Genomic DNA, 12,500 nt, shown 5'->3' with positions numbered 1-12,500 from the left:
AGGCCATCTGTCGGAGAGTTGAAGCTCAACCGAAGGTGGACCTTGCAACATGAGAATGACCCTACACATACCAGTAAATTCACCAAGGAATGGCTGAAAAGAAAGAAATGGAGGGATCTGAAATGGCCAAGTCAAAGCCCGGATCTAAATCCCATCGAGATGTGGGGGGATTTGAAACGAGCTGTGCATGCAACAAACGCCTCAAACATCGCACAGCTGAAAGAATTCTGCATGGAGGAGTGGGCAAAAATTTCTCCCAGTCGATGTCAGAGCCTGGTAGACAGTTATAAGGAACGCCTACTTGAGGTTGTTTCTGCCATAGGGGGCAATACCACCTATTAGAGCCAAGGGTGTACTTACTTTTCCACATGCGAAATTTGCATTTATGTTTATTTAAATTATACAATGGACGACAAAATGTAAATGTTTCATGATATTTGTTATATTATATCACCTTTATCGATCAATATTGTTGAAATGAAGATCAAATAGCTGTATGTTTAAATATGTTGAAAAAGTCTAAACTTTACATGGGGTGTACTTACTTTTTCACGTGACTGTACATATGTACAAGCTAGTGGCATGATTACGAGTTACTGGCATGTGACATCTAACATGTAGACCTAATGACATTTGATATGCGCATGAGCAATTGACATGCGTGTGAGCTAATGACACGTGACATGATTATGAGCTAATGACATGTGATATGTGTACAAGGTATTTACATATGGCAAGAGCACGAGCTAATGACACGTGAAATGATTACAAGCTATTGACGTCTGATATTATGAGGAGCTAATGACATGTGACCTGATTATAAGCTAATGACATGTGACATGTGTACAAGCTAATTACAGATGGCATGTGCACGAGATAATGGCACATATGATTACAAGCTAATGGCATGTCACATGATTATAACCTAATGACAACTGAGCTAGTGACATGTATCATGTAATGAGCTAATGACATGTGACATGTGTATGAACTAGTGACATTTGTATGAGCTAATGACATGTGTATGAGCCAGTGCCATGTGTATGACCTAATGGCATGTGACAAGTGTATACACTAGTGGCATGTATATGACCTAATGACATGTGACATGTATATGAGCTAATGACATGTGACATGTGTATGAACTCGTGACATGTGTATGGGCTAGTGGCATGTGTATGAGCTAATGACATGGGTATGAGCGAGTGATATGTGACATGTATGAGCTAGGGACACGTGGCATGTGTATGCACTAATGGCATATGACATGTATGAGCTAATGACATGTGACATGTATGAGCTAGAGAGATGTGACATGTGTATGAGCTAATGGCATGTGACATATGTATGCTATAGTGCCATGTGTATGTGCTAATGACATGTGGCATGTGTATGAGCTAAGGACACGTGGCATATCTATGCCATAGTGTCATGTGTATGTGCTAATGACATGTGTATGATCTAATGACATGTGTATGATCTAATGACATGTGGCATATGTATGCTATAGTGTCATGTGTATGTGCTAATGACATGTGGCATGTGTATGAGCTAAGGACACGTGGCATATGTATGCTATAGTGACATGTGTATGGGCTAATAACATGTGACATGTGTATGAGCTAATGACATATGACATGTGTATGATCTAATGACATGTGGCATATGTATGCTATAGTGTCATGTGTATGTGCTAATGACATGTGGCATGTGCATGAGCTAAGGACATGTGGCATATGTATGATATAGTGACATGTGTATGGGCTAATAACATGTGACATGTGTATGAGCTAATGACATGTGGCATGTGTATGAGCTAAGGACATATGACATGTGATCTGTATAATTATATTTTTTCTGTGTGATATTTGTCGTTGATAAGTATCAAAGTTATTACCCATGTTGTGTGATGCTGCATCCCTTAGCCAAAAGATCAGATGAACAGTAACCAATACATCCTCATATTGTTGTTCAGAAAGGCAACATGACTTTTCAATTTTCTATGTTAACACCTCTCTTTGAGTAATGATGTGCACATTCTGGACATTATCTATTCAGTGACAAATCAGAAAAACTAACGACATGGGACAGGTTCGCTTTTGATATTGCGCTCTGCCATTAGTTATCAAGGCCTTTTGAAAATTATGGACATATGAACACAAAAATGGAAAATTCTCTTCAATCTCATTCCTCCCTTCAGGTCTTCAAGACAGCTGTTCACCACCATCTCAGATCGTTCATGATCTTAAACCATAATGCTTTCTATCCTCGTTAATCACGGCCAATCATCCCCCTTAACCCCACACAAACCCCTCCTACATCCAAATTTCCAGCTTTTCCCTCCATGGAGTTTTCTTCCATATCCATCTTGTCTACCCCATGCATCATCTTGCTCACCCCATGTATCCTCTCCTGCCCCCCATTCCTCCCTACACACATTGTTTGTCCAAGTCTCCCTCTATCTTGGCCTTCAACTCTGCTGTTCATGTTTCCCTCATCTCTCAACATACCTTTTGTATTCATCTCTACTGTTCCTTTTGCATCCTATTACGTCCTGATCCGTTCAGTGTACTAGTTCTTCCATGAGCCTCGACTATGTAGACAACGACAACAAATCTGAATTTGGATAAGAGTCAATTAACTTAATTTCACGTCTCTCTTTGATGTCTTTCTCAACCTCACCAATAACCTTTGCTATGCTTTTGTTCAAATTTATGATCTTGGATCCCTATGCCCCATGCAAGTGTTTAGTGCACATTAAATTGTTCCTTCTCCTGGTTTTCTTGAAGTTAGTATCAACGGATGTGTTCCTCCTCAGGTACCTTGCACACCTTGACATTTTACTCAGTGACGGCAGAAGACGCAGGAGAAATCACATTCGTTGCGGAGAATGCTACGTTTTCCACCTGGCTGACAGTCAGAGGTAAATGCTACTTGAGCTTGTCATTGATAAGAGGTCCTAGAGAACTGAAAATTAACAAACAATTGGGGGACAGAAAGAAATGTGATGACACTCTCGTCATCTTCACCCACAACCACTTGCTGTTATTTACAAGACAACATAACATTTACAGTCGTGGCCAAAAATATTGGCACCCTTGCACTTTTTTCAAATAACGCACCATTTCTTCCAGAAAATTGTTGATATTAAAAATATTTTGGTATCCACATATGTATTTCTTTGGTTTGCAGTGGAACAAAACAAAAAAAGCTGAAAAATACTGAATCTTAGCTTATTCCACACAGAAATCCTAAAATGGCCTGGACAATATTATTGGCACCTTTTAGAAGTTGTTCGAAATAATTAGATTTCAAGCAGGTGCTTCTCCTTTACTTTGGAGTTGAACTCACCTGTGGTGAGTTGCAGGTGCCTGCAACATAAAAATCATTCATTAAATCAGTTTGAATAAAGAAAAGGAGTCATTCTGCTGTTTTGTGTCACTTTGTGTACCGCAATGAGCATGGAGAAAAGAAAGAAAACTAGAGAATTGTCTGAGGTCAGACACAATATTGTAGCCAAGCATGGACAATCTCAAGGCTACAAGTCCATCTCCAGAGACCTTGATGTTCCTGTGTCCACTGTACGCAATGTTATCAGGAAGTTTACGGTCCATGGCACTGTAGCCAACCTCTGTGGACGTGACCGCAAGAGAAAGCTTGATCGAAGATTGCAGCGAAGGATTGTTTGAATGGTGGAGAAAGCACCTCAATCAACTGCCAAACTGATTCAAGCTCACCTTCAGACACATGGTACGACAGTTTCAACTCGCCCCATCCATCACCAACCCAATGAAAGGGTAGGAGATCTCTTCTGTGGTAGGAGACCCAGGCGGACCCCACTGCTGAGAGGGAGACATAAGAAAGCCCAACTGGAGTTTTCCAAAACACACCTGGACAAGCCAAAATCCTTCTGGGAAAATGTCCTGTGGACAGATGAGACCAAATTAGAGATTTTTTGTAAACCACATCATCTCTATGTTTACAGAAAACAAAATGAAGCCTTCAAAGAATAGAACACCTTCCCTAAAGTCAAACATGGAGGAGGTTGAGTGATGTTTTGGGGTTGCTGTGCTGCGTCTGGAATTGGGTGCCTTGAATGTGTGCATGGCATCATGAAATCAGGAGATTACCAAGGTATTTTGTAATGCAATGTTCAACCTAGTGTCAGAAAGCTAGGTCTCCATCAGAGGTCATGGGTCTTGCATCAGGACAATGACCCCAAACACACTTCAAAAAGCACCCAGGAATGGTTCAAGACAAAACGCTGGACTGTTCTGAAGTGGCCAGCAATGAGTGCAGATCTAAATCCCATTGAACACCTGTGGGGAGATCTGAAAACAGCAGTTGGGAGAAGGCACCCTTCAAATCTGGGAGAACTGGAGCAGTTTGCATAATAAGAGTGGGCCAAACTCCCAGTAGAGACGTGTCGGAAGCTCATTCATGGCTAAAGGAAGTGTTTGACTGCAGTTATTTTGTCCAAAGGCCGTGATACCAAATATGAAGTCTGGGGTGTCAATAATTTTGTCAATGCCATTTCTTTTTATTTTCTGATTTAAAAGGATATATTAAGTTCTGAATCAAAAACAAAGGTTCTGAAATATTAACCGTGAAATAATGAATTGTGGAGACCAAATACTTTTGTTAATTTCAAATTATGTTTCGAGAAAATTGTGAGTTATTTGAAAAAAGTGCAAGGGTGCCAATATTTTTGGCCACGACTGTATCATATATTTCTGTCATGATGACCAATTGATTTCAAAACACTTTCAGACATGGAGTAAATGGTGATTGTAAAAATGATATTCGTTGTAAAAACGTTATACTCGTTTTCAAACCACCGTCTACAATTCCAATAGAAGAGACATAACTCTTTTATGGAAAATGTTTTTCGTGTTTGGTTTATCCTCAAAATAGATCGTAGTGAACACACATTCGTGTTAAAATATTGGCCTTTAAAAACTACCCTTATGAAGGGGAACAGACATCTGTACAAACACACAAACTCACGTGTTTTATATGGTACATTGGTACATAGACGGTTATTATATAATGGTAAAAGTAATTTAAAAAACTAGAACGAAGTCGATGGAGTGCCATCACAAATCTCCACTCTTCCTACCTAAAGCAAAGTTGAAAGAAGGCAAAAAGTTCCATCAGGAATGATCCAATAATCACATCTTGAGATTTTTTAACCCCCATTTTTACCCCTGTGACCCTAAGTACACACCCCCTGGGGCAAATGGGGCATGAACCCGGGGTCTAATAAAAAAAAAATTGTTACATATTTAATGCGTCTCCCAATGTTGATTGCATATACAAAGTTTTATTTAAAAATGTTTACAAATGTGCCCGTAATTGCATTTTTGGTGTTTGACCTTTTCACTCTGCCCCAAAGGGCAGTGCCAAAAATGATACTGCTCTTGCACCTTCGTGCTATGTGGTGATCATAACGACCACGTTTGGTGAATTTCTGCGAAAACATTTAGGAGGAGATCGACGGACAAAGCCGTTTACAATGTCCCCCCGTTTTTTTTTCAAAAAGCCGACATGGGAATAACTGTAATTTTGAAACCAGGGCATAAGTGGCAGTAAATTGGCATTCAATGATTTTTTCTTTTAGCCCAGCGGCATAGTAAAAAATACGAAACCAATTGTTCAAATTGTTCTAAAAGCACCAAAATTGGCACACATGTAGATTAATATATTCTAAACATTTTTGGATATGGAGGCATTCAAGATTAGCCGCCAAATTCAAAAATGGCCGCCAAATGTGCTACGGGGAGAATCTTGAATGCCTCCATATCCAAAAATGTTTAGAATATATTAATCTACATGTGTGCCAATTTTGGTGCTTTTAGAACAATTTGAACAATTGGTCTGCTATGCCGCAGGACTAGCCCAGCGGCATAGTAAAAAATACGAAACCAATTGTTCAAATTGTTCTAAAAGCACCAAAATTGGCACACATGTAGATTAATACATTCTGAACAATTTTGGATATGGAGGCATTCAAGATTCTCCCCGTAGCACATTTGGCGGCCATTTTTTAATTTGGCGGCTAATCTTGAATGCCTCCATATCCAAAAATGTTTAGAATATATTAATCTACATGTGTGCCAATTTTGGTGCTTTTAGAACAATTTGAACAATTGGTCTGCTATGCCGCAGGACTATTTCGAGAAAGTATACAAATACTGAAATTTGTACATATATATATATATATATATATATATATATATATATATATATATATATATATATATAGATAGATATATATATATATATATATATATATATATATCTATCTTACTATAATTCACCAAATGTCTGTCCATCTGTCTGTCTGTCCGTCCATCTGCCTGTCCGTCCGTCCGTTCGAAGGTACCGCAAAAACGGCTGAATCGATCGCAACGATATTTTGGGTGGGTAATGCTGGGATCTGGAGTAAAATAGGCCATATTGTTTTTCTAATTTCAGGTTTGGCCTCCAGCATTTTCAGGTTTGGACTTCCGCATAACGTTATTTTCCCAGGTGCCGCACAAATGGCTGCACCGATCGGACTCGGTGACCTCGGACAAATACCTTTTATAAGGACATGGGTTGAATCCCTGCTTTAGAGAATGCCAACCTCCTCCTTGCCATCACAGTTGTCTCTCCAACTCACAATCCCACGAGATATGCGCAAAGGACGACCCAAAACCAATTATCTTCTTTTTGATTCGTATATAAACATCATTAAAAGTAAATAATGACCTCGGCCAAAGTTCATACGACGTGAGTTTAATCTCTGCATGAGAGAATTCCACATAGCTATTTGGGTGGCGTATGCACTAACAGGTCGCTGTCTCCATCGAACTTGCCAAGGCCATAACACCTACCAGCTCAAAATCCTTTAACTGTTGACTTGGTAGTTTTTACAATGAAGGAAACATTAACAATGTTGTTAAAATTTTATTTTGTGATTAATTTGTGATTGGAGTTATGTTGTTTGGAATGAAAAAAGAGATATTGAGTTCAAGTAAATGATGACATGCCGTGATGGTTTCTACTTTCTAAACGTGAACTTCGCGGATCGCCATATGCAGATTCGCCACGGACCCACGATCGATGTTTTTATACGTGAACGTACCCGTTTGTTTGCGAACGGGTATGTTTTTCATGGAAGTCCTTCACGAACTTGCTGTCCATGTCTGACGTGCGACTGAGGGTGCTACAGGAATGTGAAATTTATTGGTTTCATGCTTTAGCATTCGCCGTATCTGCATTGCCTGTTTGCTTCCCGCCTCCCACCCTTGCGTAGCATGGGTATCTCACGAGTATGTATGAATATTTCATTCCTTCATTCAATATGTTTGGGTATGACGCTTTTCATTCTTAAATCCAGAAAAATTCTCTACATTTACATAATTTTGTGATTATTTTACACACTCACTTAAGTCTCTGTCTCTTGATTGTGCAGAACCGCCAGCACATTTCACCAAACAACTTCGAGACAAAATGGCATTGGAGGGTCGCCGTGCTGTGTTTGAGTGCCGCGTTTCTCGCGCAAATGCTGCTGTGCAATGGTTCTGTGATGAAACAGAGATACACACCGGAGACCGTTTCGAAGTGCGCAGCATCGATGTCATTCACACACTTGTCATACATCCCGTCACGATAGAAGACGAGGGCAGCTACACATGTGAGACAGATGGTGATTGCACAGAGGCAAGGCTCCTCGTGGAACCTGCTGATTGAGGAGCGATACCCAGATGCTTTGTGGACATGCTTAGCCAAACTGCATTATGCTTGGCTTCAAATCAACATGAAACTCCCTGGGCCTGGCTTCGCTTCAAATCAACATGTCACTCTCTGGGCCTGGCTTGGCTTCAAAGCAACATGTCACTCTCTGGGCCTGGCTTCGCTTAAAATCAACATGTCACTCTCTGGGCCTGGCTTGGCTTCAAATCAATATATCACTCTCTGGGCCTGGCTTGGCTTCAAATCAACATCTCACTCTCTGGGCCTGGCGTGGCTTCAAATCAGCACGCAACTCTGGGCCTGGCTTGGGCGTGGCTTCAAATTAAACCGGCCTCGCCTCGCCAGTGCTAATTTGGTGCCTGACGAGACTTGTGCGTCCAACATCCTCGGGAGAGAGAGAAAAAAACATCTAAGTTCTTACCAACCAAATTGTGCAATATCTCTACCTGCTCCGATGTTGGGCCCTCTTCAGAGCGTGTCATCATGTCCCACACTCCCTCTGGCCAATCACATTTCCCCAAAATTCCCCCTCTTTCCGGCTGTACTGGCAAGCATGTGAATCCACTTCCTCCGGTGACCTCTACTACACGACTGCATTTGGCTACGATGGCTCCGCCCCTTACAGTGCGAGGGCTGTCGGACAAGATGAGCAGCCTAACTGCCAACATAGGCCCACGGGTGTCTACGAGGGTGCAACCCACCATCAATCACTCGGTCCCCTGCGAGGACCACGACTCCACAAGCCTCAGCTGGCCAATGGGTTGAGTACCTGCTGCTAACTCTGCCATCACCACTGTCTCGGACCTGGGAGGCACGGTCACAGTGCGTGGCACCTCTGGCCACGTCCCCTGCACCTCCTGGTCATCCCCCATTCCCACCAACTGCAGCCTCTCAGTGCCCAACTACATATGACCATGCCCAAAGTCGAGTTGGCAGTCGTGTTCCACCAGGAAACTCAATCCCAGCCGAGCATGGCCCCGTACGCTCAGCTCATTCTAGTTTCCCGCACACTCTATTGCGACAGGCCCAGGCATAGGTGATGGTCCTCTTTCTGGCACCTGTGGACCCACTGGGGGCCCCCACCTGTCTGGACTGTGAAGCCTGTTAGGAGGAGGTGGCTCAGGTGGTTGCCGACAATCCCTCTGCCGGTGCCCCCTTCTCCCACATCTAAAACAAGTCCCCATGAACGGACCGCTCTGGTACCCAGGCGGAGCATCCCTTACTCCCGGACCATCCTGATGAAAATCAGGCCGTCCTGATGGCAAACCTGGACCAGACTGCCGTGACTCACCCCCTGCAAATTTACCCCCTGTCAAACCTGACAGCTGGCGGCTGATCCCGCTTAACATTCGGCCTATGACCATATCCTCCGGCTTCTCTTCCTGGTCCCGCACCTCCGCCTGCCGTACCGTCACAGGTGCCCTCTCTGATGCGCGGTTCGACCTCCTCAAAAAGGTCAGTCTCGCCGCGCATTCCACTGCTCGGTGCACCGTGGCCGGGTCCTGCAACTCCACCAGAATCCGGACCTCGGGGTCAGGAAGAGCCGCCATAAATTTCTCTATCGCCAGCTTATCCCACGCTTGTGCGGGTAGGTCCCGGTATGCAATCCTCACAGATTGGTAAATATCCTGGGCCATCTCCTGCAACGTCTCGTTTGGTTTCTGCCTACGATGCAGCAGCTGTGCCCTGACCAGGTCGCACCTCGCACTTGTCCCATACCTGTGGTTCAAGGCATCACAGTTGCCCTTACTGGTCAATATTCCCTCTGGGACTACGATTAGCACGTCTGCGGCTGACCCCCTCAGGGTTGCCACCAGATTCCCCATGCGCTCCCGCTCTCCCCAACCATTGAGCTGAGACACACATTCAAATTGTGTCAGGAAAGCCTCCAAACTCCCCGACCCATCAAAAATGCACAAGGGGGATTGCCTTTCCAGAGACTCTACTCCCCGATTCCCCTCTGTCCAAATCCAGCCCGAGGCCAAAACACCCCCCAACTGGGTAATCGGTTTCGGAGTCTCTGGTGCCCAAATGTGGTTTGTGGGGAGGGTCCCTTGGGTCACCTTAATCTCGTCCTGGAGATCCTTAACGGACCGACTCACCTCTTCCCCTCAGACTGTTTGACCCGAGCAACCTCTCCTTTGATGGTATTGTCCCAGGCCTCCAGTCGCTCCTTCATCAAATCACTCAGCCTGTCATCAGTCAATTGCGGCCCCCACGGGCCTTTAACAACAAACACCCACGCCTGCTCCGTTACACGGGCTTCCAACCCTTTTACCTCCTCGGCCAATTCGACCCCTTGTTGTTTGAGGAGTCCCCATTCCTCTACCTGTTGCCGCATTCTGGCATCCACCCGGCCGCGATGGCCTTCCAGATCTCCATTTACTTTATCAATTCTGGTATTTGTGGCGCCAATTCTATCCTCCAATTTCCCCCCCATTCGGACAGCCTGGGTCATGCCCTCTTCTATTTTCGATGTCAATTCTTCCCTCTTTAGCTCGAACTCTATCCCCATGGACTTTTCCATTTCACCGAATTTAGTTTCTACTTTGCCCTCAAATTCACCCAGTCCATCCGTAATTTGATTTTGCATTTTCCCCTCAATGTTATCAATTCGTTCCCCCAGTTATTGTTATTTCCTCTATTTTATCAAATTTGTTTTCCATCCTATCCAACTGTTCCTTTAATTCCCCCCTCAATCCATCAATTTTATCACTCTGGGCATTCAATTCCCCCTTCAACCCATCAATTTTCTTTCCCATTCCTTGACTGTGTCCTTCCAATCGATCACTCATTCCCTTCATTCCTTCCATATATTCATTCCCCTGGGACTCCATTTTATTGGTCATCTCTCCCATAAAATCCCTATTTCATTCCATCCATTTTGTTATTTAATCGCTCATTCTGAGCATTCATTCCCTCAAATTTATCATTCATTTCCCTCATTTCATTCCTTTGGGAATACATTTTTTCACTCATTCCCTTAATCTCCCTGAATAATCGATCCCAAATCTGGTCGGGTATCGCGGCCGCTCCAATTGTTCCCGGCTCCCCGGGAGGGGAGGAGGATGGGTTGGTGCTCAGGACGGGGGAGGTTCCAAGACTAACCTCCAATTCCCCTACCTCCAGTTCACCTTCTGAGCTGACAGAAGCCTCGCAACGCACCTCCATTTCACCGACCTCCGACATCCGCTTTGAGGAAAGTCGTTTCCCGCGCGCGTATTTATTTTTACCTCACAAATAAAATTTACATTTTCCGAAGACGCGATATCGCGCTTCGTGTGCCGAATCGACGATGCAAATTTATCCGCCTCGACACGATGAACAAATTTCGGTTCCAAATGCTGGGCGGGATTTTTCACCCAGCCGGCGTCGACTCGCTACCTCCGGACAAAAAAATTGTCCGCGAGGTTCGAATCCCAACTGCCTGACAAACATTTGTCGTGCGGCCGCCTCTGATGAAAATCAGGTGGTCACGGAAGCCGATCGCGAAGGCCTCAGCTCTCGAGGCGAAAACTCAATGGCGGACTCGAAGATAGAAAGCTATACACAATTGTGCAGGGTGGAGGGGCGGCGCAAGACCCCTGCAGTCCAACCTGTTCTCAGGGCGTCTCCAATGCTGCTGCATATTAAATAAATCATACGGAAAACTGCGTTCAAGTATAATTATACAGAAAATACAATGATTTATTAACGGTTCCGAGCACAAAGAAATGCCGCGCTATGCTATGATGCTCTAAACCCCCTATATGGAGTACTCCCACTCGACAGACTTATTAAACAAACAAAACGAAACGAACAAGGAGGGTGTGTGTGTTTGTGGTGCGTTCTTAGCTTTGCTCACTCGGGAGCATGGCGTGGAGATGGTTCAGGCATCGAACAGCTAGGCCCCGACACGTGGACGGGAAGGGGGTCTCCCCGACGCGACTCGCTCGCCGGCCCCGGTCCTCTCGCACCCAAACTCTCAAACGCTCGCGCCTCGCCCCGTCCGAAGGACCACGGTTCCAGCCGCTGTCGTCTCTGCTCGGCGCTTTGGAGATCGTGGGTGGTCGGCGATGGAACGCGCGAGGCCATGAACGCGGCAACCAACGGGCGAACGTCGGCACAACAGCTGTCCACGCAAGCACGCGATCGCGATCCGATAGTGGCATGACGCCATGACGTCGACACGTCCCAAATGCGGACACCGAAGTCCTCCCGGAAACGCGCAACGACCATCGCACAAAGTGGACATTTTGGTGAGAGTTTAGTTTTAATGGAAAAGGAAAAAAGAACGAGTCGAACGACGGAACCTTCTCGGTACTTGAACACATGAAGGACAAGAGAGGAACTTTTACACAGGAGAAGGTCATTTATCCCATCAAGTCTATGTCATGTCAACACCACATCAATTTAATATTCAACATTGGACAGAGAACTCGATGGATAAATATCGGGAAAATTACATGAAGAAACTGTCCCTCTAAAACTCACCTCTTTGAAGATGTCACCCCGTACATGGTGGTAAATGGGGTGAAAGATGGTAATTGATAAGAGTACGAGCAAAAACAGCGCGATGAGACGAGACACAACCTTCATGTTTCACTTCTCACGAACAATGGAAGGAACAGCAATTGTGGGTTCAATTATGACGCTGAGAACAATTGTAACCATAGAGACAGAGAGGACAACGGATAACTCCATCGGAAGTTTAATTACAAATAGCTATAAACATTAAAATAAGATAACTCGCAATTAAAACAATTAACATTTACGAGATG

At 44.3% G+C, this 12,500-nt stretch overlaps 1 protein-coding gene across 1 annotated transcript in view; it reads left to right on the top strand.

The window, feature by feature from the left end:
• LOC144893027 (obscurin-like protein 1) overlaps positions 1-7,776 on the top strand; it is a 73,382-nt gene extending 65,606 nt beyond the window's left edge. The window contains exons 9-10 of the mRNA XM_078782524.1: positions 2,819-2,923; positions 7,460-7,776. Coding sequence (XP_078638650.1) covers positions 2,819-2,923; positions 7,460-7,737 — 383 coding nt within the window. The 3' untranslated portion in view covers positions 7,738-7,776. The remainder of the gene's footprint in view (positions 1-2,818; positions 2,924-7,459) is intronic.
• The last annotated feature ends 4,724 nt before the right edge of the window (positions 7,777-12,500 follow it).

This window comes from Myxine glutinosa, chromosome 7 (genome assembly GCF_964187855.1).
Source record: "Myxine glutinosa chromosome 7, kmMyxGlut1.1, whole genome shotgun sequence".
Lineage (NCBI taxonomy): Eukaryota > Metazoa > Chordata > Myxini > Myxiniformes > Myxinidae > Myxine > Myxine glutinosa.
This window is presented reverse-complemented; position numbering and strand designations above follow the sequence as displayed.